Raw genomic sequence first — 27,499 nt, 5'->3', positions numbered from 1 at the left:
TGACCCTCTCCTCTAGCCCTCCCCTTCATGTGGGGTGTGGCCTACCATGCCGCCAGGGGACGATGGGCGGGGTCAAGGGACTGCTTCCGGGATCTCCCCCAACCCCGCCATGGGAAATTGAATGACTGGCAGCGTCATTAGCCAGTAGTGCTTGGAGAAGAGACCTCCCTCAAGCCATTGAGGAACGCCTCTTCTAAATTGGCCAATTGTAAGCTTCGGAGGGCGGGTTCGCTGCTGGGCGGGACAGCGTGACCGGCATCGGCCTTGACTAATGGAAGCTTGGCTATGGGTCAGCCAGGACCAATCAGAAGCGACAAGGCCGGATCCTGGGGCGGGGCTGAGGCTTCGGCAGTTGAACCGATCGCGAGAAGGGGTGTCTGTGGAGAAGGTGAGAGGTGGCGTGAGCGGCGGGTGCGCAGGCAGGATCAGCGGCCCTGGGGGGGGAGGGGTGCCTTGGGGGAGAGTGGGCTGCGGCGGGCAGCAGGCCGGGCAGTGTGGGAATGGTGGGGGTGAGGCACCCTTTAATACAGGTAGGCGTTTTAGTCAGAGTTGGGTGGCGGAGGGCACTTATGGGAGTCTGGGGTGGCCTGTACTTCGTAGGAGGGTCCTTCTCGGGGAATGTGTAAGGCAGGAGACAGCAGATGGTGGAATATGGAGATGCCCTTGTCATGTGAGGTTCGATTTAATGGGAGGTTCTACGGCGGGGGGTTAATAGGGTTAATAGGGGGGCGTGGGCTCCCTGCGATGAGTTATGAGTTTTGATCTGGGGCTGGTGTTGGGTGCCTGGGGAAGAGGTGAAGCCTCCAGGGAGAAGGAGGAGGTGAAGGCCCCGGACCCGTGTGGCGTTTACCGGGGGCTGACCGTGTCCCAGACCCCCACCAACTCCGCGGAGGCCGAAGTGTGGGCTCTGACCCGAGTTTGGATCGTGGCTCCCCCATCGATCCTGCCTTGGAACACACAGTGGCTTTCGGCGAGTTTAACCCTTCTGGGTTTCAGTGTCGTCATGGGTGGGATGGCCTCTTTCATGTCTTCTTATCTCTACCACTCACCTGTGGTCTCACCCAGTCTCTCGGCTTCACATCTTCTTTATGCGATGACAAATTCCAAGTGTGTGACTCTAGCCTGGATCCAGACTCATGTCCAACTGGCATCCACACTTAATCATGCCCCAAACCAAACTTGTGATTGCCCCCTTTCGACCCCCAAGGCCAAGTCTTTGTCCTCACATTCCAGGTACTCAGGACAACAGTTGGAGTTGTCCCTCACTCTGTCTCTTTTGCTCACCCACGTACAGTCCAGTTCACCAGAAGATCCTATCAGCTCTACCTTACGAATGCATTCAGAATTCAGCCAAGTCTCCCCACTCCTTTAGTACCAGTCCGTTCCTTCCACTCAGACTATTGCAGGGGCTGCCTCAATCCTCTCTGGTGTCTGCTGCCCTTGTCTCCCATAGTCAGGAGGATGTTGCTTCTCTCCTCAGTTCTTCTAAGGACTCCCACCTCACTAAGTAAAAGTCCTCACCAGGCCCAGGAGGACTCACATGGTCCAGGTGGCCCCTCCTCCCTGCCCTCAGCTCCTCCCATGTCCCCTCACTCACCCTGTTGCAGCCACATTGACCCCTGACCATCCCTGGTTAAGCAAACTCACTTACATTTAGGCCCTTTATACCTGCTGTTGGCCCAGTCTGGAATTGGATCAGGTGCCTCCCTGAGGTCTGCATGGCTTTCCCTCTCACCTTCAGGTCTCACGTCCCTCAGATCTCTTTTGGACCTCAACTTCGCATCAGCCATGCTAGAACTCCTCTCTTGATCACTCTCCAGCCCCTCACCTGGCCTTGTTTCTCTTCATAACACCTACCACTACCTGACATATCCGGTACTGCTAGGTCATATCCACTAGTTTCCCAGCCCCTCTCTAGAGTGCTGGCCCCATTGTGAATATAGAACTCAGCACTTAGAGGAGTGCCTGGCATACAGGTGCTTAAAAGGTGTTCCTTCCACTATCATCACCATCGCCCCCTTTCTCAGGGATTTCCCTGTTGCAGGGCAGGGTTGTTGCACTGGGAGGGTCTTGTGATGGGGTCAGGATGGGGTTCCTAGAGGGTCTCAGCTCTAGTGAGAGTGTGTGTGTGTATGGGAGGCTTATATAAAATGCAGATCCCTGGGCCCACCTCCAGAGATTTTGATTCAGTGGTTTCGGGACTTAATCGGGAGCCTGTATTTTCAGGTGCCCCTGGTGATACTGATGATCTGTGGCCCTCAATTTGGAAAAACTTGGGCTGGTCCAGAACTTGTGTTGGATGGAAACAGCTTTCTCACCACCAAGCTCCTGTGTGCTTGGTCTTCTGCTGGGCAGTGTTGGGGACACTGCAGGGACCGAGACAGCCCTTGATCCAGCTTGGGGGGGTCATGGAGGGCTTCCTGCAGGAGGGAGCATAGGAGCTGAGCCAGAATCCTGTGTCCTGCCAACCCCCATTAGTTCACAGGCAGTCCTGATCTGGGTAATGCCCAGGGTGTTGACGTACGAGAATGATCAAATGCCTCTGTCTTCACAGACTCCCAGTCTGGGGGAGGCAGACAGTCATTGACTAATTGCACGGCTGGAAACAGCTGACCCAGTGCCAGGGACTGTTTCAAGCACCTCAAATATGCTAACTTAATCCCCACAGCCATCCTGTGAGGTAGCAGCATGGGTGATCCCCACTTCACCGGTGGGGAAAGGGGCCCAAGAGAATAAATGCCTTGCCCCTTACATTGCAAGTCAGTGGTAGAGCCAGTGGACCCAGGGGCCTAAGCCTGCAGCCTGGGCCCAGCTGTAGGTGTGAAGCCAGGTGTGGATTAGAGCAGGGAGAGAAAGGCTCAAGGAGTTCTGGGAGAAAACAGGGGTGGGAGGTAGTTAGAGAAGGGCATCTGGGTAATGAGTAAGGGGACAAACATCCCTGTCCCTGGCCACAGGATCCTAGACATGCCTCAGTTTCAGCCTCTCTAAAATGGGGATGATTATAATACCTACCAGAGAGCAGAATTAGGGTGGGGGTCACTGGGCCGATGGCATGCATGGGGGCAGCTAACTAAGGAAAGTGTTGGGGAGGGCAGCAGGGGAGGGGAGCTGGGCACAGCAGGGAAAGTAAGGGCTGTGCTGTGGGCTATGGGGGTCTGGGTTGTGGGGTGTCCTCTTGGGCTTTTTTGTGTCTGTAGATTCCAAGGGGACATCGTGTGCGTGTGAGACTTTTGTCAATATTCCTGGGTGAAAGGGGAGGGGATTCTATCAAGCTCAAATTCATGTCCATAGTGGGGAGGTGACCTCAGAATGGGGACGAGGAGGGGTTGTCTGGACCAGGGCGTGTGTGTGTGTGGGGTGGGTGGGTGGGTGGGTGTGGGTGTGTGTTTGGCAGGCACTCTGCACTGGGGAGTCCAGCTAGGGCAAGGCAGGGCTGAACTAGGTGGTGAGGGGTGGGCTGCAGAGGTTGGGAAAACAGCCTTCGTGGGGGGTGGGGGCTGCTGGCAGTGGCGATTTACCCTTGTCCGGTGATGTGATTTGCTTTGGGGAACCCGGCGTGGAAGGTTCTCCCTTCCGGCCCTGGGGTGAGGGCTGGGAACGCAGTTTGGAAGGAGGAACGATGATGTAACGCAGGAGATGGGGCGGGGCTCGCCACGGTAGTGAAACAGCGAGAGGGCTGGAGGCTGGAAAATTGAGTGTGTGTGTGTGTGTGCGCGTGTGTGTGTGCCCGCGCGCGTGCTGGAAAATTGTGTGTGTGCGCGCGCGCGCGTGCGAGTGCTGGGTCCAATGTTGTGCGCCCGAGATGTTAGGAGGCCCTAGAACTGGGGTCAGGCGTGTGGGCCAGGATGGGGCGCAGAGGTGTCCACATTGCAGGCGCCGGGCTGACATCACGGGTTGGGGGGGCGGGACCTCGAAGGCAGTGCTGGGATGGGGGCGGAAGTAAGGAGGCTGAGGGTAGCGATAAGGAGCTGGGAGACACTTGGGACTGCCACGAAACAAGCGACCGAGATGAACCACTGGTCACAGAGCGAGGACAGAAGATGCAGGTAGAGGGACGGGGCCGGCGGAGGGGGGCGGAGTACAGGGCCTGGGGAGTCCCGGAGTTGGGGAGGAGGTTGTTCAAGGAGGACTCTCCGCGGGGATGAGAGGTGGAAATGCGGAGGCTTACATGCCTTTGGTGAGGGAGCAGAATACTTGTGAAATATGGGGAGGGCGGAACATAGATTGAAAGTGGGTTGTGTGTGGAATAGAACCCTGAGCAAAAAAGGGGGCAGAATCCAGATAGACTGGAGGCAGCCCAGGAGAACATGGGGGGCTGGTGTAGGGAGAAGAGGACGGCGGCTGCGCCCCCCAATCTGGAAATAAGAGACTTTGGGCGGGGGAGGGGAGCTGGTTTTCCGGAACGTTAGCGCAAGGGGACCGGGCTGGAATACGGAGGGGAGGAGGTTCTGTGGAAGAGAGAGGAGGGACAGCGTGGGGGAATCTCGTGGCGGTCTGCGGAGTGAGTGGTGGGGAACTAGGGCCAGAGAGCGCCGGTCGAGCCGGCAGGGGCGTGGAATTTACTCCATCAGCCATTGTGGAGTGCTTTGGACTTGCCCAGAGAAGGGAAGCGGAAGAAATTTGTGGAGGTGAAGTAGGCGTGTATATATAAGGAGAGGGTTGACTTCGGGCAGACTATTGGGAGGCTTAAATCTGGGGATTCAGGTGGCGGGGTGGGAGCTGGTGATATCAGGCAGGTAGATGCTACTTGCGGAGTGCGAGTGAGGCTTCTGTGGGGAAATGATCAAGGAGAGGGGCGGGGCCCGCTTGGGAGTGGGTCCTTTCCCCCCCTTGGATACGCACGCGGAGTTGGGTCCCAGGTCTGGGGGCGGTGATGCTCCGAAGCTCCCGGGTGTTCCAGGGGCGCGCCCGTCGCCTTGGTAACCGGACAGCGTCTGGGGGGCGGGGCCGACGGGCCGCTACGCGGACTCAGCGCTGGACCGGGCGTGCGCTGCCAGGCACCGCATTGGGGGCGGAGGAATCAGGGGTATTTTGAAATGTGCGGTGATTCGTTTGCTTCTGGATCAGGGATTATCAACCCGACCCCTGGACCTCCTGAGAATGAAAGCAAGTTTGCGCCGTTTGTATTTTCCAGGGGAGGATTCCCCAGATTTTATCAGATCTTTCAAAGCAGTAGAGATCCCTCTCTCAAATACAGTTGAGACTAAGAAGTGCCTGTTAGGACGCCTGGGGCACTCAGGCCATGGTCCCTGGGCCTCTGAGAAAGTTGACCCCTGGATGGGCCTGGGGGTATTCTGAGAACCCCTGAAATTACCAGCACATGTTGTGGGCCCATTCATATATTTGGGGGGAGGGAGGGTGGGGTTCAAAGATATAATTAGATTCTCAAGGACTCCAAAAAGGTTAAAAATCACTGCTCTAGAGTTTCAGGGTTCCTTTACTCCCTTACAACATTACATTTTCCCAGGTTAGATTCAATAAGTGCTTCCAGGGGAAAGGATGAGGATGAGCCCCAGGCATCAGTGAGGTCTCCATGACCCAGGGCAGCCCTGGGGGGCTCTGTCTTTGGAGCAGTGTGGGGCCTTGGTCAGGGCCCTTTTACTCGCTGAGCCTCAGTTTCCCCATCTTGTATACTGGAGTGAGATGGGAAGGATGGATAGGCTTGACTTGCCTTTATGGTCCTTTTCAATCTCAGAAACAACGAATTCATAATAATAACAATAATGATGGTGGTGTCAACATGAATTGAGTGCTTGCTGTGTGTCAGGCCTGGCTCAGTTCCTCCAAGATTTTAAACAGAATTGATTCACTTAATCCTCACAGCCCAGAGAGATGGGTCCTGTTGTCCTCCTCTGGGCTTACAGAGGCCTGTGTGAACTTCATTTGGCCCCTGTTACATCTTTGATTACATCACTTACCCCTCTCTCCTTCTCTCACTCTTGTGGCCATGTTGACCTCTGTTTTGTTTTCTTAGCGCAAACCAGAAATATTTCACCTTTGAGCCTTTTCCTGAGCGTCCCTTCTGCCTGGACACTTTTCTCCCTGATATTCACCTCCCTCCTTCACTCCAGGTCTCTGCTCTCAGAGGACTTCCCTGGCCACTCTAGCTAAAAGGTAAACCGTCCCCCACCCCCTCAGCACCCCTCTTCGAAGCATTTAGCATTTTTATACATCCGCCTGTTCCTCCCCCACCCCCTCCCCCTGCTCAAGAGCAGGGTCATAATCTGTCTTCTCATTGCATCCTGAGCACCTAGGACAGCATTCACTCTGCAGATGAAGTATCTGGGGGCACAGAATGCTTAAATAACTTTCCCTAGGGCACGCAGCAGAACCCTGGATATGAACACCAGCAGCCCAAGGCTCCCATGTGGAACCACTACTCAAGAGTCCTGGGCTGAGGCCAGAGGGCCTGACCCTCTCTCCTATTTCCTCATGGAACTAACAGTGTGTACTCACTTTTTAGGCTAAGAGAATGTACTTATCCTCACAATAGCCTTAAGAATAAAATCAAGTCAATGTAAAGGATTTAAGTGTATCCTGGATAATGTATTATATAGCCCTCCCTGGCTGTTTCCTTAGTGGAGAACTTTTCCCAGAGAGCCATGTGGTTTGCTCCCTCATCTCCTTCAGAGAGGTTCCTGCACAAATGTCACCTTCTTGGGGAGGCTTCTCTGAACTTTCTTATTTAAAATCTCTGCTGTGCCCCACCCCAACCCATCTTTCATTCTTTCTAGCTTCATTTTTCTCCATAAATGTTTGCTGAATGAATAATAGTAAATATATAATGGGTATAAGGAAGAATAATAAACTAATCATTGATAGTATTAATTATAATTCCCTTGTTGGTAATTGGTCTAGTTTGCTAGCTGTTGGAATGCGATATGCCAGAAACAGAACAGCTTTTAAAAGGGGGTATTTATTAAGTTGCAAGTTTACAGTTCTAAGGCCATGGAAATGGTCCAATTAGGACAAGTCCATAATGTCCAAATTAAGGCACCATCAAGAGGTTACCTTCACTCAAGAAAGGCCGATGAAGTTCAGGGTTTCTCTCTTATCTGGAAAGGCACATGGTGAACATGGCAGCGTCTGCTAGCTTTCTCTCCAGGCTTCTTGTTTCATGAAATTCCCCCAGGGGCGTTTTCCTTCTTCATCTCCAAAGGTCTCTGGCTGCTTGGGCTCTTGGCCTCGTGGTTCTCATGGCTCTTCCCCAAATGTTTCCTCTTTTAAAGGATTCCAGTTAACTAATCAAGACCCATCTGGAATGGGTGGAGTCACATCTCCCTCTAATCAAAGGCTAACACCCACAGTTGGGTGTGTCACAGCTCCCTGGGATAATCTAATCAAGCCTCCAACCTACAGTGCTGAATAGGGATTAAAAGAAAGAACAGCCTCCATAAAATGGATGAGGATTAAAACATGGCTTTTCTAGGGTACATAATCCTTTCAAACTGGCACAGTAATCATATATTCTTTAGCTAGCAAGTACTGTACAGGACAGAGTTTTAAATGCTTCTACATATATTATCTAACTAATTTTCATAACAACCCTGTGAGGTGGTGTTGTAATTATACCCATTTTCTTGATGAGGAAACAGGCACAGAGAGGTAACATCGTTTCTCAAGGCGCCACAGCTGGTAAATGATGGAGGCAGATGATGAATTCTGGCCTCCCACCTCCTGAGCTGGACTCTCGGGTCTCAGGCTCTCTGTTTCATCCCCCTCTTCAGCGATCCTGGCCATGGACCAGCCAGCTGGCCTGCAGGTGGACTACGTCTTCCGAGGTGTGGAGCATGCCGTCCGCGTGGTAGTTTCTGGGCAAGTGCTGGAGCTGGAGGTGGAGGACCGGATGACAGCCGACCAGTGGCGGGGCGAGTTCGATGCCAGTTGTGAGTGTGCCTGCCTGGGGTGGGTTCTCCTCTCCTCTCCCTTGATCTGCTTCTCCCAGAACCCTAGAGAGAAAACATTGGCCTCTTCTACCTGGCCAGAAGCCGTCCAAGGTGGGAGAGGGTGCAGTGCTCCTCCCTTGAGCCAGAGGTCCTGGGGTCAGGGAGAGTTGGTGAACTTGAGTTATTGGCCTTGGGACTGGACAAGTGGTCAGACCTCAGGATGGGACTTTTCTCCCCATCCAGTCATCGAAGATTTGACTCACAAGACAGGGAACTTCAAACAGTTCAGCATCTTCTGTAACATGCTGGAATCGGCCCTCACCCAGGTAGGGGCCAGGGCGGGGGCCTGGGGGTTCTGTTCCCTGGATTCCTGGGGGGCAGATCCCCATCCGATGTATGCAAGGCCCTCTGCCCTCTCTTTCATGGGAAGGACAGGGCTGTCTGTTTCCCATATGTAAATGGCTTTATTGTCTTATACCTATTCTAATGATAGTTATTCTTTATGAAGAAAATTCAGGTCACAGAGGAGGTTCAAGAAGAAAGTAAATATCACTTTGCTCCCATTACTCATTCCTGTTATATTTTGGTGAAAATCATTTTAGACCTTTTCTCTATTCATATACACACGTGTGGTTGTGTGTGTGTGTGCATGTGTATTTGCAGCTATGTATTATATCGTTGATGGTATTATGCAACTCATCTTTTAACAATTAAGCAATATTTCATATGTATTTAGTTACATCAGTGGTTATGGCTCTCATTTCATTTCATGTTTGATAAATATTTACTGAGCACACAGTGTACCAGGTAATTTTATAGGCATTGGGAATACAGTGAGGAAAAGAGACAGTCTCTGCCCTTGTGGGGCTGATTCTAGTGGGGGAGACAGGCATTTAACAAAAAGGATGAGTGGATGTTAGGTAGTAAAAAATATTAATAGAAAAAAAAGCAGAGTTAGAACTTAGAGTGACAGGGATGCTATTTCGATAGCTATATAGAATCTTTTAAGCTTTTAAAACTTTTTATTGTGAAATACTTTCAAACTTATGGGGCACAAATAATACAAATTCTATCCAGAGAACTCCAACATACCTTTAGTTACCCAGACACCCACATCCACCAATTTTAATATTTTGCCACCTTTGCAGTTTCTTTCTTTTCTTTTTTTCTTTCTCCCATCCATCTACTCATCTACCCATCTATCTATTTAGCTATCAATCTGTTTTCTGAACACTTGAGTGTGGGGACCTATATACCTCATACTCCTTGAACACCTAACGCTGCCAAATACATGTCCTAAAATCAAGGATGTCATTCACTTATATAACCACCTTAAGGACAGTTATCAAGTTTATTTAACATTGCTATGAAGTTTACAGTCTGTATTCCAGTTTTTTCGTATCTCCAGTACCATCCTTTTGAGCATTTTCTCCTTCCTTTTAGATCCCATCCACGATCACATATTGCATTTAATTATCCTCGTCTCTTTTGCTGCATTTTTTCCTTTTTAATTGTGGGGACATATATATAGTGTAAAGTTTCCCATTTCAGCCACTCCCAAGCTCGTAATGTTGCGCTTCCCTCATCACCCTCCATTACTATGATGTTCCCACCTCCATAATGTTATGCACTGACTTCCTATCCCCCCTTTTCCCTGTCCCCGGCAGTCTATATTCTTCTCACCTCCGTAATGTTATGCACTGACTTCCTATCCCCCCTTTTCCCTGTCCCTGGCAGTCTATATTCTTCTTTCTGTCTCTGTGAACTTGCATATTCTCTGACTTTTTTTGTACTTACCGTTGGGCTTATATGCAGCATCCTAAATCTGTAACTATCTTGTTTGTTTGATGCCAACTCAACTTGAACAGTATATACAAACTTTGTTCCTACGGGCCCTCTGTCCCCCTACCTTTATGTAGTTATTGTCACAAATGACATGTGTGTACTTTATGAGACCCAAACCACTGATTTATCATTCATTTTATGCATTTGCCTTTTAGATCCTGTAGGAAGTAAAAAGTGTAGTTACAAAAGCAAAATACATAAGACTGGTATTTATATTTACTCATGTTGTTACCCCACTGGAGATCTTTATTTCTTCATGCAGCTTTGGTCACTTGTCTTGTGTCCTCTCCTGTCAACCTGCAAAACTCCCTTTAGCATCTCTTGTAGGGCTGGGCTAGTGGTGGTGAACTCCCTCAGCTTTTGTTTATCTGAGGATGTCTTAATCCCTCCCTCGGTTTTGAGAGAAAGTTTTGCCAAATACCAAATTCTTGGTTGGCATCTTTTTGCTTTCAGCACTGTAAATATGTCACCCCCTACCTTCTTGCCTCCGTGGTTTCCATTGAGAAATTGGCACTTAATCTGATTGAGGTTTGCTTGTGCGTGACACCTTGCTTCTCTTGTATCTATCAGAATTCTCTCTTTATTTTGGGATTCAACAATTTGATTATAATTTGCTGCAATGTGGGTCTGTTTGGGTTTATCCTGTTTGAATTTGAGAAGCCATTTGGATGTATGTATTCATGTTTTTCAGCGGCCCCCAGGGGTCTGCAGATAACCCTTGGAGAACAGCAGCTCTAAGCTGTCCCTCGTGGTTGCACATTTTGATTCTTTCCAGTGTCGCCCTCTGATGACTTTGTCATGCCAGCTCCAGGCTCAGGGCCACCTGATCTCTCCTTGCATCAGTTTTTTTAGGAGAGAATGCAACTGTGTGCAATGGGCTTTGTGCTCTGGGTGCTCCGAGTCAGGGCTGTGGCAGCTCCTCCCCTCCTCTCCTGACAGAGCAGTGAGTCGGTCACTCTGGATCTGCTAACCTTCGCTGACCTGGAGTCCCTGCGGAGTCGCAAGATGGGGGGCCGCCCAGGCCCCTTGGCCCCACGATCGGCCCAGCTCAACTCCAAGCGCTACCTGATCCTCATCTATTCCGTGGAGTTTGACAGGTGGGGCAGGGGGCTGGCTCCAGGCCCTGACTGGTGGGCAGGGTGGGAGAGGATGCAGTGACACCACAGGCACCCCTGGCACCAGGGTCAGGTGGGGATGTTGGCTAAGCATTGCCTTTGGAGTCTTGGGTGTTGGGGTGTGTAGCGTTTATTGTTGTGTTTGTCCACAATAATAAATAGCCAATTATCAATGCTTCCACAAATACGAGTTTATCTTTCTCACATAACGTGATGTCTACGGTAAGTGGGTGTTGCTCAGAAATTCCATTAGGGCTCTCTCTCTGTCCTCCCCACCATCCTTACTGTGTTGGCTTTTTGGCTTTCTCACTTCATGGCCAGAGAATAGCTGCATACATATCAGAGCAGAAGGAAGGGGACTAGGGCTGTGCTTACTAATTGCATCTGCCCTTTTTATCAGAAGAACAAAAGTTTTCCCCAAAGCTCTCTGACCGATTTCCCATAATATTGATTGGTCAGAAATGGTTACATGGCCTTCCCTAGCTGTTCAGAATGCTGGGAAAATGAATATCTGGCTTTTTAGCCTTTCCATTGGGAGGCAGCAAAGGAGGAAGAGGTTGGGAATGGCCGTTTGGTAGCCAGGGGACAATATTTGCCATGTTTGTTACTAGTTTCTGGATTTTGTAGTGGGAAATTACCCACCCCTGAATATGATCTGGTGGGATGTTAACCAGGATGCCCTACCTTTCCTAGCCAAAGGGTGACCCTGGCCAGGCCAACTGGAATCTCCCATGGAAGATTCTGCAAGTAACCCGATACCAGTGTTTGATCCCTCCAGCCATGTGTGAGAGGGAAGTCACTCCAGGCTCTTTCAGGGCCTTTGGTCCCAGTGATTTCAGAATTGCTGTATGAGAGGACCTTAGGGGAGCAGGCCAGTGAAAGTGGTACAGGGGCAGGGAGGGAGTTGCAGCTGCTTTCAGAACTTAAGCCAGGCACATGAGGTCTTTGGAATTGTGTATTTTTGCAAGCTGAGGCTCTCAGGATTTGGAAGTAACCATTGTGTGGATTCTTGGTTTCTGAGATGCTGCGGTTCTAATCCCCCTTCCTCAGGATTCACTACCCGCTGCCCCTCCCGTACCAGGGCAAACCAGACCCCGTGGTCCTGCAGGGCATCATCCGCTCACTGAAGGAGGAGCTGGGCCGCCTTCGAGGGTTGGATGGCCAGGATGCTCGGGACACCAGCAGTGAAATCTGGCACCTGCGGGAGCAGTGAGTCCAGAAGGGACAGGTGGCCGGGGTGGGCCCCATCCCAGCATGCGCTGCTGGGAGCACAGCTGCCCCTCATTCACCAACTGTTTATTCTGAGCTATTCCTTTGGGTCTGGCCCAGTGCTGGGTTGTGCTGGGGACACAGGGGTGACCGAGGCGACCCTGGCCTTTGTCCTTCTGGGACTCCCAGTCCAGTGTGGGAAACAGACATGTCAGAAGACAGTGGTAGCTTTGAGGGGACAGGGTTGGGGATCTCCGGCGGGGGGACTCGGCTCTGTCTGGTAAGGAAGGACAACTCTAGCATGAGTAAAGATGGTGGGAGGTCGAGCTAAATTCACTTGACTCTACCTACACCCAGTGCCCTTTTGGTGCTGGCCCCCCTCCATGCCCTCCTGTAGTGCCCAGCCCAGGGGACAGACAGATGTTAATCACTTGACCACCTGAGTACATCACCACACATAAGATGGGGTTAGGCAGGAAAGGGAGCCTGTGCTGTGGGGTTGTTAAAGGAAGCTGGGGGTCTTCAGTTGGGTCAGACAAAGGGGGTGGGGAAGAGCATTCGAGGAAGCTGGAAGAGCATGTGCAGAGGTGGGAATGTGGAGGACAAGGGGACTAAAAGCGAAGTGAAGAAAGTAAAGGTGGCAGACTCTTGTTCTTTTTTTTTGTTGTTGTTGTTTTGCATGGGCAGGCACTGGGAATCAAACCCAGGTCTCTGGCATGGCAGGCGAGAACTCTGCCACTGAACCACCGTGGCCCACCCAGACTCTTGTTCTTTCAGCACATTTATTGAATGCTTGCTGTATGCTATAGGCTGTCAGAGAACAGAATTGGGGACTCATTCTTAACCTGAAGGAGCCCTGGCTCATTGAGGAGGACTTAAAATATTATTATGAATAATAACATATCATCTAATCTTTATTGAGTATTTAACTGTGTGCCAGGGACTCTACTCAGTGTTTTATGATGTAATTCATTTAATCCTCATGATCACCCTAGGAGGAAGGCACTGTTACCACCTGCATTTTATAGAGGAGGGAACTGAGGCCCAGAGAGGGTGAGGAACTTAACCCCAGGTCACACAGTGAACCAGGCCTTGAGTATTGGCAGGCATCTTGCCCTGGGCCCCTGTTTTTTGTTTCTCTGATACCAGCACAAGGCTAAGCACAAAGTGCCCACCCGTAGGATCAGCCCTCTCCTTCCCTCTTAGTGGGAGCTGCTCATTGGGCTGGGGGGTCCTGGGGATCTTCTGGGAGGACCTGGGATGCACCCTACTGGTGTAAGGCGGGAAAGCAGCAGTGGGGAGGCCGGGATGGGTGGCAGGACCAGCTTCAGCCTCAGGATCTGCCTAGTGTGTTTGTGTATGTGTGTGCCCGCAGCGTGTATGGGGGTGTGATCCCTAGGCTGGCCACAAGGTGGCGACTCTGCCCCAAATGCAAGAGGATGACTTGAGATGGCACAGCTGGTCAGTGGTCTCTCATCTTCTTCCTGCCAATCTGGAGTTAGGGAGTTTGGGAAGAGTCCAACACATCCAGCATTTATCAGACATACTGCATGAAAAAACGTACTGCCCAGCACTAGTTAACATTCATTGAGCACTTACTGTACTCTCCATGGTCTAAGCACTCTTCATAGCTTCTATAGCCTTATCAAGCAATATTCTCATTCTCATCATCATCCCTATCAAAGATAAGGAAACTGAGGCCCAGAGATGTTAAGCAAAACTGCGCAAGGTCACCCTGCTTATAATAATTGGAGTAAAGGATTGAAGGCAAACAGCCTGGCAGCAGAGCCCCGGTTCCTGCACAGTGACCCAGACAGATGGAGACTCTTTCCTCAGACAGAAAGCAGATCATCACACCGATAGGTGCCAGTTCTGCAGTTGTTGGTGCCAGGAAGGAAATATACAGAGAGCTAAGAGAGCAGAGGACAAAGGGACAGGAAGGCTTCCCTGAGGAGGTAACATTTGAAGGATGAGTGGAGTCATTCCTGCCAGGAAGGAGGAGGGGATTGCATTGGCAAAGGACCCCTAGTTAGAGCGCTGTCTGGAGCACCGGAGGAAGAGGGAGGTGGGAGAAGAGGAGGGGTGAAGCTGGGCAGGAGTCCAATAGAAGCACCTTGGAGAGTTCAGGGGATCCATGGGTTTTATTAACTGTATTTTTTAAATCATTATTATTTTTACAAACAAAATGTTCTATTAGGAAAAATTCCAACCACACACAAACACACACAACTAGGTAGTAATATAAATGCACATGTCCTTGCCCCCATCTCCACCCTCATCCCCCCACCCCTGCTTCAGTGGTTATCCTCCTTTTGGCCATCTGGTTTTATCTAACTCCTCTCATCTTCTGAATAGCAAAGCCCAGACTTCATAACTCATCCTAAACACTTCAATATATATCTTTCACATATAGTGATATTTTTGAAGCATAAGCACATATCACACCCAGAAAAATTAACAAAAATTCCTTGTAATTGTAATTTAAATTTAAATTGTAATCTAAATCTAAATTCCTGGTCATTGTAATTCCACATGGTACCCAGTGCTTACATCTTCACACTTCTCTATCTCACAAATATCTTTTCAAAATTGATTTGTTTGAAAATTAGTATACATTCATGGCCACCTATTAATTACAATTTGTTGATTTGTTTCTGAAATATCTTCATCTCTTACGGTCCCCAGCTTCCCCTGCATTTTTTTTTTTTAACACTACTTATTTCTGGAAGAAGTCAGGTTGTTTGTCCTATAGAGCTACACATACCCGGGATTTGGCTGAGCTTATCACCGTGTTGGTTCACATGTTCCTTTGTCCCTATACGCCCTATCAAAATGCTCATTAAACCTGAAGGCAGAACCAGATTGGGATTCAGATTATTAGTAAGACACCTTCCTCGACAGTGCTGTATTCTTCTCCATCGGGACACGTGGTGGCAGGTGATGTTGAGACTGATGAGTTTGGATGCTGAAGGCTGGATCCTTCTGTTAGAAAGTATCCTTCAGCCTTTCACCCAAAGCAGCTGTTCATCCTGGCTGCACTTTAGGATGCCTTGGGGAGCTTTGAAACATCCACTGCCCTGACCAGTCCTCAGACCCCCTCCCACCCCCTCCCTGCCCCTAATTATCACTTTCTCACTGTTTAACTTTCTTATTGTGAAATGTAATGCACATAAATTAAAGATTGTAAAATAGAAATATTTGCAGTTTATCCAATGAGCATAAAGCCAACATCTACCTAACAACTACCCAGATTAGGAAATCAAAAGTGGCCATTTCCCCATTGCCTCTCATGCCTTTTGCTAGAAGAAACCCGTCCTTCCCTTCTATTATAGTTTACCGGAACTTCGGTGATAGATACCACCCAGTGGCTTGGCTTAAACAACAAGAATTTATTGACTCACAGTGTAGAGACTAAAAGTCCAAAATCAAGCTGTCAGCAGGTCCTCCTTTCTCCTGGAGTTGGGAGCATGGGGGTGCTGGCCGTCCTCCATCTCATGGTCACTCTCCCTGTGTCTGCCCTTCTGGTTTCTACTGTCTTCTAGTTTCGGGCTTCTCCTGTGTCCAGATTGCCTCTTTATAAGATCTCTAGTTCTATGGTGTAAGACCCTGCTTCAGTTTGGCCATACCTTAACTAATAATAACCATCTTTGAAAGGTCCTATTTACAAATGGTTTCCCGCCCACAGGGACATAGATTAAGACTTGAGCATGGGGCGGGCCCCGGTGGCTCAGCAGGTAAGAATGCTTGCCTGCCAAGCCTGAGGACCCGGGTTCGATTCCCGGTGCCTGCCCATGTAAAAAAAAAAAAAAAGATTTGAGCATGTCTTCTGGGGGATATGATTCAATTCCCAGTCCCTCCAAGGTAACCCCTCTGCCAGACGCTCTGGTTCTCATCTCTTGCCTTGTTTATGGTTTTGCCACCAAACTCTGCATCCTTAAATAATATTTAATTTGGTCTCTTTTTGCACTTTACACAGATGGAATTATGCTGCATGTACTTGTTTGTATCTAGATTATTTTGCCTAACATTTTTAAGGTTCATCTCTGCAGTTGCATGGAGCCATGTGCAGTTGATTCATTTTCATTGCTATGTATTATTCCATTGACTGAGTACAAGGCCATTTATTTAAATATTCTTCTACTGGTTACATCCAATTGTGGGGTATTATACAAATGAAATTCCTTGAACATGCATCTTGATGTAAATGCTCGTGTTTCTAGGGTAGATTTTCAGGAGTTGAAGTGCTTTCCATAAGGTGTGCTAGCTTGAAGCCCTACTAGATAAAATTGAAACTAGTGGATGTAACAATTTGTGACATCTCTTGGTGGTCTTAATTTGCATTTTCTGAATTACTAATGAGGTTGAGCACTGTTTTATCTGCATAGTAGCCATTTGAATTTCCTCTTTTGTGAGCTGCCTATTCACATATTTTGCCTATTTTTCTTTTAGTTGTCTTTTTCTTACTGATTTCCAGGAATTCTTTATATAGTTAGGATATGGGTCTTTTATTATTATTCTATAATTCTTCCTCGGCTTTAGTTAACTGGAATTTTTCAATAAAGCAAAACGTTCTCTTATCAACTGTTTGATTTCACTGAAGTACATTTCCTACTGGAAAGCCGTGATCAGTGTTTGAGTCTTCCTTTATTTTTTATCAGTTCAGAATAATGAGTTGATCCCCTCACATCCTCTATGGAGATGAGTTTTGTTTTTCAGAGCATTAGGAATCTGTGAATTTTAGCCTATCTGATGTACTAGAGGCCTGGGATTGCCCTAACAAATCACCATGTGTCTGGTGGCTTGAAACGATGGAAATTATACTCTTGCATAGTCCTGGAGTACAGAGCTCCAAACTCAGCCACACTGGACTGATGTCAGGGTTTTGGTGAGGCTGTGCTCCCTCCAGAGACTCCAGGAGAGGAGAAGCCCTTTGTTTCCTCTTCCAGAGTCTAAGGCTGCCAGCATCCCTGGGTTTGTGGCTGCCCCACTCTAATATCTGCCTCTGTGCTCACATCACCTGTCCTCTTCTGTGTCAGCACTCCCTCTGCCCCACCCCCACCTTGCAGGGATTATATTTAGGACCCACCCTGATAACACAGGCTAATCTCCCCACCTCCGGATTCTTAATCATGTCTACAAAGTACTTTTTTTTTTTTTTTTTTTTGCCATATAAGGAAGGATTTACGTCTCTGGGATTTAGAGTATAGCTATTTTTTCTTTTTTGGGGGGGGCATTATTCAGTCTAGCCCAGATAGGATGAATCCATAATTCCTTGAAGTTGTTATTCTTTTTGATGCTCTTATCTCTGGCCAGAAGGAGCCCCTTTTGAAATGACTTTAGTAGTCTCTGATGGCATTCCTGCTTCTGGCATGTCTTATGTCTCTAGTTCTAGGGAACTCTGATTTCTTTTAGTGGGAAATGGTGTTTAGAGACCTCAGTTTGGTCATTAGGGGTGAATTGCCATTGGGTTGACATTGCCCTTGGACCTTTTTAGTGGAAAGAGCCAGAAAGTAGATACATATTCAGAAAGGGAAATAACAGGCTTGGGCTTACTTAACCTCTTTGATTTTATATTTGTAAGTCTTTTCAGATTTTTAAAATCTTAGTTTCTAGTGGCGGTAACATAATTACTTATTTGTTCCATTCTAAACCAATATACCAATACTAATTTAACTATTAATAATAAGAATACTGAAGGAAGTTTAAGATTTCTTTGCAGTTCTTTGTGTCTTAGACTGTATCTCACTTGATAAAATAGTGAATTTTTATCACTTGACATAGTTTTTCTCCATTATGCCACCAACTTTGATCGAGTTAGGTCTGAACCAGTTTCTTCTAAAATGTTAGGGATTACTTTGTTAAATTTTAACTTTTCTTTTATTTCGATAAATTATTTTCGTAGCATTTGGAGAGGTCTGGTTTCTATCCCTGTACGGTCTGCTCTGTTCCTTCCTTCCAGGGAACCTATTTTCATTAGTGTTTTTTTTTAATGCAATTTTTTTTTTTTTTTTTTTTTTGCTAAAGAGGGAGGAAGGGAAGGAAAGACAGAGAGAAGGAAGGAAGGATGGAAGGAAGGAAGAGAGGAAGAAAGGGAAACATCTTTAAACATTTTCTTGTTTTATTGTATTTTGTTTGTTTGTTACATGGGCTGGGGCCGGGAATCGAACCGAGGTCCTCCGGCATAGCAGGCAAGCACTTTGCCCGCTGAGCCACCGCGGCCCGCCCTTTTTTTTTTTTAATGCAATTTTATTGAAATATAATCACATCACACAATTCATTAGTTTTAAAAAAATTCGTAAGTTTTTTTCTTTTTGCATGGGCAGGCTCCGGGAATCGAACCTGGGTTTCTGGCATGGTAGGCAAGAGCTCTGTCACTGAACCACCATTGCCTGCCCCAAATTCACTAGTTTTTGACTGAACCGTCTATATATATATATTTTTTTTTTTACTTATTATTATTACTTTTATTTTTTTTCTCTATATTAACATTCTATATCTTTTTCTGTTGTGTTGCTAGTTCTTCTAAACCGATGCAAATGTACTAAGAAACGATGATCATGCATCTATGTGATGATGTTAAGAATTACTGATTGCATATGTAGAATGGTATGATTTCTAAATGTTGGGTTAATTTCTTTTTTTCCGTCTATATATTTTTGAAAATATGAACATATATAACTTATAATCCCCCCCCCTTTTTTTTGTATAAAAAGGGACATACTAAACATACTGTTTATACTGATCCTGGTGCCTGTTAGGCGACATGCTAGATTTTTCTCACTCCTTTTTACAATTAGGTGGCCTCAAGTAGACAGGCCAGCGAGATTCAGCCAGTTCTCTATTGATGTATATTGTGGTTATGCCCAGTCTTGTGCTATTACGGATAGTGCTGCAGGGAATACACCTCATTTGGCCAAGGAAGAGTTGGAGCTCGGTAGTGGCCTGGTCAGATTTGCATTTTGGAAAGAGCCTCTGGTTGAATGGGAGAGAGTGAGACTTGGCTCCGGGACCAGGGTCGAGGCTGGGGCCGGTACCTCAGGGCTAGGCTTTCTGGGTACAGAGAAAGAGACAGATTGATGAAATATTTTGGAGTCTGAACACACACAGCTGTATCCCTCTCCCACCCCGTCATCCCCTTGGGGGAAGACGGGTGCGTGTGCGGGGTGTCCCCTTGGGGTGGCTGGGCGTTGTGTGGCCAGATCCCTCCTCAAGAGGTGGAAGTGGAGGTGGGAAAAGGCTTGGGGGTACCTACCCCCGTGGAGGAGGGGGATGTGGGACCGTGCCGCCCCCGCCGCCCATTGTGATGGTGATCGGGACTCCTGGGACCGCGTTCTTCCTCCGTGGGGAGGCTGGGGGTGATGGGCCCGTGTCTCCCACCCCAGCTGGCTTTCTCGCGCCTTTCCCCCCAGGGTGTCGCGCTTGACGTCCGAGAAGCGCGAGCTGGAGGTGCAGCTGGGCCGGTCGCGCGAGGAAGCGCTGGCCGGGCGGGCGGCGCGCCAGGAGGCCGAGGCGCTGCGCGGGCTTGTGCGCGGCCTGGAGCTGGAGCTGCGGCAAGAGCGCGGCCTCGGGCACCGGACAGCCGGCCGCCGCGGCCAGGACTGCCGCCGCCTAACTAAGGAGGTGAGGGGTGGGGCCGGCAGGGACGGCCTGCGGGGGCGGCATGGGGCCTGGGTATGGACCTCTGCGCCCTTCTGTCCTCCCGGCAGCTCGAGGAGGTGAAGGCGTCCGAGCGGAGCCTGCGCATGCGGCTGAAGACGCTGAACAGCGAGCTGGCCCTGTACCGGCGCGGGTGAGGGGTGCCCCGGGGGGCGGGGCTCGGGTAGGCAGAGGGTGGCCAGGGCCTGGGAGCGGGATCGGTGGGCAGGGTCTATGGCGAGATGGGCGCGGCTTGAGGACTTTGGAGGGGGGGCGGACCTGGAAAGGGGCGGGTCTTGTGAAGCAGTAGGCAGGGATCAGGGTGCAGTCTGCTGGCATTAATTGGGAAGGGTGGCGGAGAACTGGAAGGTGTCCTGGGAGCTACGGGAGATCTCACGAAGAAGGGTCTGGTGAAGGAGGGGTGGTAGAAAGTGGAGGAGGTGACAGATGGGCTTTTTGTGGAGGGCGCCGTGGGGCTCCGGGAGGGCCTCTAGAGAGGTCGTGGCCTCTAGGGTCTGATGGGGGACGGGCCTGAGGGTTGCCCGAGCCGCCGGGAGCCTGACGACGGGTTCTCTGCTCCAGGAGGCGGACTCCGCCGGTGGTGCCGCCCCCGGCCCGGGAGGACCGGTGCTCGTCGTCTCGGGAACGCTCCACTTCGCGGGGCCGCGGCGCCACCCGCTCCTCGTCCCGGGAGAGCGGCCGGGGGGGCAGGGGTCGGGGCCGCCCCGCCCGCCCCTCGCCCTCGCCCACAGGTCTGTGCCCTGCTTTGCCGTGCCGCAGACGGGAGACCGGGCGGGCCGGAGTCGTGGAACCCAGATCCTGTAACTCGAGCCTCCTCCAATCTCTCCCCCACCCCCGTCTTAGGTGGTCGCGTGCCCCGTTTCGACCCCACGGCCTTTGTGAAAGCCAAGGAGAAGAAGCAAAAAGAGATTAAGATGAAGTTAGTGCCTTTCTCCCATCCCTTTCCCTGGCCCCCTGACCTTCGTCTGACTCCATCCCCTGCCGCGTCTTGGCAGCCCTGCCGGGTCCTTGCTCTCCTACTCTGTCTTGCCCCACTTTTCACCTGACCTCTGCCCCCTCCTGATCCTCCCTGCCTGCTCACGTGCCCCTCGGGCTCGGGCTGTGGCCCCTTCCCCACATTAGCTGGGTGCCCAGGCGGGCGACTCCTTTTCTCCAGGCAGCAGCAGCAGCGGAACCGACTGGGCAGCGGCGGCAGCGGGGATGGCCCGTCGATCTCCTGGTCGCGCCAGACCCGGCCCCCCACCGCCGCCCTGACGGGCCGAGGGGATGCGGCTAACCGCTCGCGAAACCGCAGCTCCTCGGGTAAATGGGCTGGATCTCGGGCCAGGCGGGGCGGGCTAGCATGCGCGGAATGGGGGTGGGGGCTCACACCCTTCTCCTCCGCCAGTGGACAGTTTCCGCAGCCACTGCTCCTCTGCTAGCTCCTGCAGCGAGTACGAAGATTTCTCCGAGTCGCTCTCCAGAGGGTAAAACTTGAGCCCCGGGAAAGAATCACACCCAGTTCGTTTCTGGGGAGGCTAGAAGCAGCCTTTTGTAGGGAGATTGGGTGATGCGGGCCGGGGATCTCAAAATCACCGAGGAGGGCGAGGTGGGAGGTGCTGAAGACCACCCACCTGCACCCCATTGGGCCTTGCTGACTTCTCCTCTCAGCGTTCGCTGCCGCCGGAAACCGCCCAGTCCCACCGCCTGGAACCGGTCCAAGACGGTGAGAGTTTTTTTCTCAGCCTTGGACGGGGTAGAGGCAGCGTTACACCTGGAGAAGTTACTGTCCCCATCTCCCATGCCTCCATGCTGGGGAAGGGGGTTGCAGAGGCAGCTCCAAAATGCCTCTGGAAATAGAATTTTTGAAGCTTGCTGGCTTGGAGGTGGGAATAGGGAATACAGAGGATGCTGGTTAAAAAAGTGTTTTAAATGTGGGAGACCTAGGTTCGATTCCCGACCCATGCACTTCCCTCCCTTCAAAAAAAAAAATCAACAAATGGTGCTGTAATAATGGGATAGTCACATGGAAAAAGAATGAAATGTGACTCCCACCATTCAGCATAGAAAAAAAAGTTTTAAAACGCGGCTCCCCTGCCCCCACCTGTGTGACTCTAAGCAGTTACTTAGCCTACCAGTGCCTCAAGTTCTTCATCAGGTAAATGGGGATGCTAATAGTAACTCGTTAAGAGGGCTGCTGGGGAGATACTAGATTTTTATGCTATATGGCAAGTGCCCAGTAGGTGTCAGTCTTTTATCTTTTTTCTGAAGTCCTTACATTCAGCATTTCCAGTGGGATTAGGGGGGTGGAGGTGGGCAGGTATAGAGGGAGGATGCCTGACTTCCTCTCCTGCCTCCCCCAACAGCCGAAGTCCACCCCCCTGGAATGCAGCCACCACCAGAGACACCCGGCCAATTCGGGGGGCTGGGTCCCCATGAAGGGTGAGCCTGGGACTGTACCCCTCAACCCCAGAACCAGCTGGTATGGTACTAAGGGCCTTGGGCCTGGGAGTTCTTGGCAGCACCGGGTCCTTCACAGTATCCCACCCTACCCCACTCCACAGAATACAGCTCGGACCACCAGGCAGCTGACATGGCTGAGATCGATGCACGCCTGAAGGCCTTGCAGGAGTACATGAACCGACTGGACATGCGGTCATGACCATTGTGCGGGGGGGGGGGGGGCAGCGTTCTGCCCCTTCATTCCCCTCCCACTCTGCCTGGGGTAGGGCTTGGGGCTGGGGCCAAGGTGGCCTCCTAGCCCCCACCCACCCCACCCTGGACCCATCCTTCCTGGTGCTTCTAGGGTGTCAGGTGTGTGAGGCCCTGACCCCCAGGCAGTGCATGCTGGAAGGGAGGGTGTGTGCATTTTGTAAATAAACATATTTTACCCATGGGACCCCTCAGCTTGTGCTTGAAGGGGGGGGTATGGGGAGAAATGAGTATTTGGGGTGGGGTGTAATTGGGACCTGTGGCTATCTTGACGTGTCTGTGACTGGGAGGCAGATTGGGGGTCAGGCTCATGAGAACCTCTGTACTCTAAAGCACTGGCGTGGTAGTGAGCAGCCCATCCCAAACAGGACCAAGCAGAGATTCTGCACAAGGACCTGTTTGGCCACAGGGTGGGGAAGGGGTGTTTTGCAGCATGTGCACTGCCTGGGAGGATCCCCAGCTGCTACCCATGACGTCTGGGCTGACTTGGTACTGATTCCTGGGCTCTGACCTGAGACCTCTGGGTTCTGAACAGTGATGCTGCTTCCAAGCTCGGATCTCCGGGGTCTTGGTTCAGGGTCGGGGCCTCTGGGTTCTGAGCATCAGTGAGGACAGAGGGCAGGGGGTCTTGTGAGAGGGAGGGGAGGGGAGAAGGGAGGCGTGTGATGGCACCTGATCAGGAATACATTTTGAGTTGCACCTTTATTGGAAGAGGAGACAGTGGAGTTTCTGGCGGTAGGGGGAGAGGAACGGGGAGCTGACAGGCAGGGCCTCACTCGCGGTAGTGTGGCCACGTCTGGATGATTCGGTAGAGCTGGTCGCCAGGGGAGAGCGTCTGCTGCACATCCCGGTGGCCTTTGATCTCATAGCGGGGGCTCAGGGCCCCTCGGGCCACGCCACAGGCCAGCAGATTCTGGGCCGCCCGCAGGGCCCGGTTTGGGGGTACCCGCTCTGAGGGAGACAGACCGGAGTTAGGCTGGGGCTTCGGGGAAGGGCAGAGGTCACGTGGGGATGTGGTTACAATCGTGCACTCCCTGGCAGTGACTTACCTCTCTGTGCCTGAGAAGAGAGGATGGTGGCGCTTACCCAAGGCGATCAAGCAAGCTCCTCTCCACCAAGCTTTTAGAACCGCATGCAAGTCAGCCCCCTCCCTATGATTATTGCTCCCAGACCTCCAGGCCAAAACAAAAAACAAAACGGTGGCTGACATTATTGAGCACTGTTTAGCCACTATGGACTGGACTAAGGACCTTCAGGTAGATGAACGAATCCTTTCCCCAACCCTGTGGTTGCAAAAGGACCCCTGTTTCCACAGGAGGAAACCAGGCCCTGAAAAGCCAGAGGTCACAGAACTTATAGGTGGCAGAGCCCTCCACACTGCCCCCTCGTACAGGCGCCGCCTCAGCCCCCTTCCTACCCGGCCGAATGGTCACTCACCCATGTAGTTGCCCATGAAGCTGATGCCAATGGATATGGGGTTCCAGGTGGCGCCTGTGTGGGCACCCTTGGTGTCCCAGCCTCGGCCCTCGTACACGAGCCCGTCCTCTCCGATCAGGAAGCTTCGGGGATAAGGGGGGGTTGATGAGTCCTGGGGGAGGACTCCTTGCCCTTCTTCCATTTGTTGCTGCCACTCAAACGCAGTTTCCCCAATACCCTCTCATCCTCTGGTCTTCCATAGTGGAGACTGTGGCCATCTATAGAGCCCCTGCTGGGTCTCCAGCACTATTCTACATGCACCTTATTTCATCCTCATTGCAGCCTCAGCAGTCCTCACGTCTGTATCTTGGAGAATCGGAGAGGTGGCACCACCTGCTCAGGGCCACCCAGCTGGTCAGGACGAGAGCTGGGGTTTTCACCCAGGTCTCCCTGACTTCCACCCACATGATCTGATGCCTTGCTGTCTCCTGCCTTCCTGGAGGATTTGTTGAGCTCTTGTTTCTGCCAAGGCCTCACACGGCAGCCTTCTGACGTCCATAGCTGTTGTCACCCCTGTTTTAATCTGAGGATGCAGGGACTCAGAAAAGGAGATGATCTGCCCGAGGTTGGGCCCCCAGGGCCCCCAACCTCTCAGAACTCTACTGGGAAGCTCATGCTCCGCCCCATCCCCCTTCCTGCTCTCCGGGCCACCCCGGACAGATCGGAGCCTGAAAGATTAGGGTCATGATCAGACCCAGACCCTGGTACCCCAGCATCTGCCTCACTGAGGTTCCCAGTCCTGCAGCTGACCCTTGAGACTCATTCATTCCATGTGACTTGAGCCTGAGTGTGACTTGGCACACAGGAGTTCACTAAAGGACGAGCATTTTGGGCCCGTGCTGTTGTGCCTCAGCCCTCCCCTCAAGGGTCAACAGTAAAGGAAGGGGATTTACAACTAGACTCTGAGTTCTGAAATTTGCAAAACAGACTCCAATCTGCTTTTCTACAAGGCGATTAAACCAGAAACTTAAGGCCTCTGGTTCCTCCTGGGAGCACTCAGAATTTGAAGCATGCACTCCTGGAAACAGAACCTTGAAGCCCGGGCCTTTGAATTTAAAATCTTGGAGCCAGAAGAGTTGGGCACACCCTGGGAAGCAGTGTCTGGGGGTAGGTTTACCTGTGTGTTTAGTCAGCTCTCCAGGTGAGTCTGATGTTTAACCAAAGTCTGGGAATCTGTTGTTTGGAACTCGCCCTCCCGCGGTGGAAACCCTTACGTAGGACCCCAACCTGTTACACTGAAGGGGGAGCTGGTGGGTCCCAGAGGCAGATCTAACCTCCTCGTCCCTGTTTTCTGCCTTCACCCCCTACTGTCTGTTCTCCCTACAAACGCCAGAGGGTGCCTCTAACCTCAGCCAGCTCCTGTCCCTCCTCTGCTCAGAGCCCTCTCTGGCTCCCGCCTGATCCAGAGTCAAAGCCAAAGTCCTTTCCGCGGCCCACAGGGCCCCGCATGACCTCTTCCTCCTCATTACGGAGCACGGCCCCAACCTGCTGACTCCAGCCACGCCGCCCTCTGGCCTCGAGTCATGTGCTCAATCCAGCCTGGTAGTCTCCGCACCTGCTGTGCCCCGCTGCTTACCACAGCCTTCCCGCAGCTCCCCTACCCCCACATCCAACCCCAAAGCCCCCCTTTTGGGAGGGCTTTCCTCACCCCACCCTTCAAGAGGAGTCTGTGGGTCCAGTTCCAGCTTCCAAGGCCATGCTCATGCCTCCCATTTTTTCCCGTTACCTGTCACCATCTGAATTCATCTCACTGACTTTGCCCCTTTCTCCCTGCTGGTCTTTGCACCTCTGGTGCTAAGTTCTTACATCCCAGAGGCCTGCATGTAGCCTGCTACAAAGTAGGTGCCTAATAGCAACTGCCCATGCATTTTGGGGTGCCTGTTTTATGCCAAGCTGTTCCCTAAGTGCTTTATATACACTGGTTTGTGACTTTGCAGAGGAGCTCAGAGAGGGTGAGGGACCCAGCAATAAGCCAAGGTGGGCCCAGAACCCAGCCCCATGTTGGTCCATCCTGCTTTCCTGCCACCTCAAAAAGGCAGCAGGCTTTATGAAGGGGCTCCAGCACCAGGAGTGCCTTTGTGGATGCCAGGCAAAGCCTGCCCTTTCCTCCTGGGAGCAGAACTTGGGCTTCACCCCTTTGCCCCCAAAATGACCGCTTTGTGCTGCCTGCACCCGCCCAGCCCTCTGCACCGACCCTAGGAGAAACCAAGGACCTGAGGTCAAGGAATCTGCCCAAGGTGTCACCCCCCCCCCCCACCCGCCCCGGCTCCCAGCCAAGCCCCTCGGCACTCACTTGTAGCCCACGTCGCACCAGCCCAGCGTCTGCGCGTGGTAGTGCTGCACATTCCGGGCCTGCTGCTCGCACGAGGTGGGGCTGTTGCACGTGCTGCCCGCCGTGTGTGACACCACCACGTAGCGCACGGGCAGGGACAGGGACTCGGTGCATTTGGATGGGAGGGCCCGCCACTCACTCCGGGGGACTATGGACATGGTGCAAATGTCCTCCCTGGTCGCCCCGACTCCAAGGAGGCCAAGGATGGGGAGGAGGACCCAGGCGAGCAACGTGCGACGGGCGGGCATGGCAGACAGGGCGCACAAGGACAGCTAGAAATGCACTTGGCCGCCGGCGCCGGGGCAGGCCACCTTTATCTGCTGTGGTAGAGCTGCGGGCAAGGCCTTGCTTCACTTCTCGCGGGAACTTCCTGGACCCGCCACACCGGATCCCAGAAGACCCCTTCCTCCTCTGGCAGGACAGGATATGGTGCAATCGGGTGTGGGTGTGAGGAGGCGGGGCGGGGAGCGCAGGGCGATGCCAGGGGGCCACGCACCCAGCGCGGGAATGGGGGTGGAGAGGGGGCGCGCAGGCCCCTGGGCACTTTGCCCTGTGGTTTTTGTTTTGTTTTGTTTTGGCATGGGCAGGCACCTGGAATCCATCCCAGGTCTCCCGCATGGCAGGGGGAAACTCTCTCTGCTTGTTGAGCCACCGTGGCCCACCCTGCCCCATCTTTCTGGAAGACTCAGGACCTGGCTCCTGGCCCTGTCTTGTCTCTCCCCCCCGGTGGGGCATGCAAGCCCTCACCAGGAACTTACACGGGGTGGGGATGAGGGGGCCTGGGGCGTTGGGACATCCCCTTCTCTTTCCGCTTTGGCTGAAGTAACAAAGCTCCCATATTTAAAGTACTTACTTCTGCCAGGTTCAAGGTCAATGCCATTTAACCCTTGCAGCAAACTGGAGAGGTGAGAATTGGGACCCCTACTTAACAGTTAAATAAGCTGAGGCTGGGAGAGGGGAAGTTAAATGCAGAGAAGGGGGAGGGAGAAGCGCCTGGTGGTCCAGTCCTGGACCTCAGAGCCTGGCAGCCTGTGTTTGAATTCTGCCCACTTCCTGGTGTGTGAGCTTGGGCAGGGGACTTAACCTTTCTGGGCCTCAGTGTCCCCAAATGGGGATGATACTTTAAATTCCCAATCATAGTATGGCCGATGTGTGATGACAAGCATAGGGTGCTGGGACAGTGTCTGGCACATAGTGACATAGCGCCAGGGGGACTTTAACTCAGCCTGCCCTTCTTATGAAGGGACACGCTTTCACAGGTGCCACCAGTAGCTCCATTCTGCCGAAGA

General features: G+C 51.7%; 2 protein-coding genes across 11 annotated transcripts; one reads left to right on the top strand and one right to left on the bottom strand.

Annotated features, from left to right (window-relative positions):
* Nucleotides 1–341: 341 nt before the first annotated feature.
* On the top strand, nt 342–22,582 carry CCDC61 (coiled-coil domain containing 61). 10 transcript variants are annotated; one of them, XM_077131377.1, is made up of 15 exons: nt 436–530; nt 6,072–6,114; nt 7,728–7,886; nt 8,130–8,212; nt 10,671–10,828; nt 11,897–12,055; nt 19,465–19,675; nt 19,762–19,844; nt 20,273–20,442; nt 20,555–20,630; nt 20,868–21,013; nt 21,099–21,177; nt 21,362–21,416; nt 22,057–22,132; nt 22,255–22,582. In XM_077131377.1, the coding sequence occupies exons 3-15, from the start codon at nt 7,739–7,741 to the stop codon at nt 22,350–22,352; spliced, it is 1,542 nt and encodes a 513-aa protein (XP_076987492.1). In that variant the 5' UTR covers nt 436–530; nt 6,072–6,114; nt 7,728–7,738; the 3' UTR covers nt 22,353–22,582. The 10 variants fall into 10 exon arrangements, with proteins under 10 accessions (XP_076987489.1, XP_076987495.1, XP_076987494.1 ...); XM_077131376.1 differs by lacking the exon at nt 436–530 and adding an exon at nt 3,922–4,046; XM_077131374.1 differs by lacking the exons at nt 436–530; nt 6,072–6,114 and adding an exon at nt 342–388.
* Nucleotides 22,583–23,099: 517 nt separating this feature from the next.
* Nucleotides 23,100–26,692, bottom strand: PGLYRP1 (peptidoglycan recognition protein 1). Its single transcript, XM_077133594.1, has 3 exons — nt 26,172–26,692; nt 23,840–23,961; nt 23,100–23,353 (listed from the first exon to the last, which is right to left on the bottom strand). Exons 1-3 carry the CDS (start codon nt 26,456–26,458, stop codon nt 23,175–23,177), a joined length of 588 nt encoding a protein of 195 aa, XP_076989709.1. The 5' UTR covers nt 26,459–26,692; the 3' UTR covers nt 23,100–23,174.
* Between the last annotated feature and the right edge of the window lie 807 nt (nt 26,693–27,499).

This window comes from Tamandua tetradactyla, chromosome 16, assembly GCF_023851605.1.
Source record: "Tamandua tetradactyla isolate mTamTet1 chromosome 16, mTamTet1.pri, whole genome shotgun sequence".
NCBI classification, from domain to species: Eukaryota; Metazoa; Chordata; class Mammalia; order Pilosa; family Myrmecophagidae; genus Tamandua; species Tamandua tetradactyla.
This window is presented reverse-complemented; position numbering and strand designations above follow the sequence as displayed.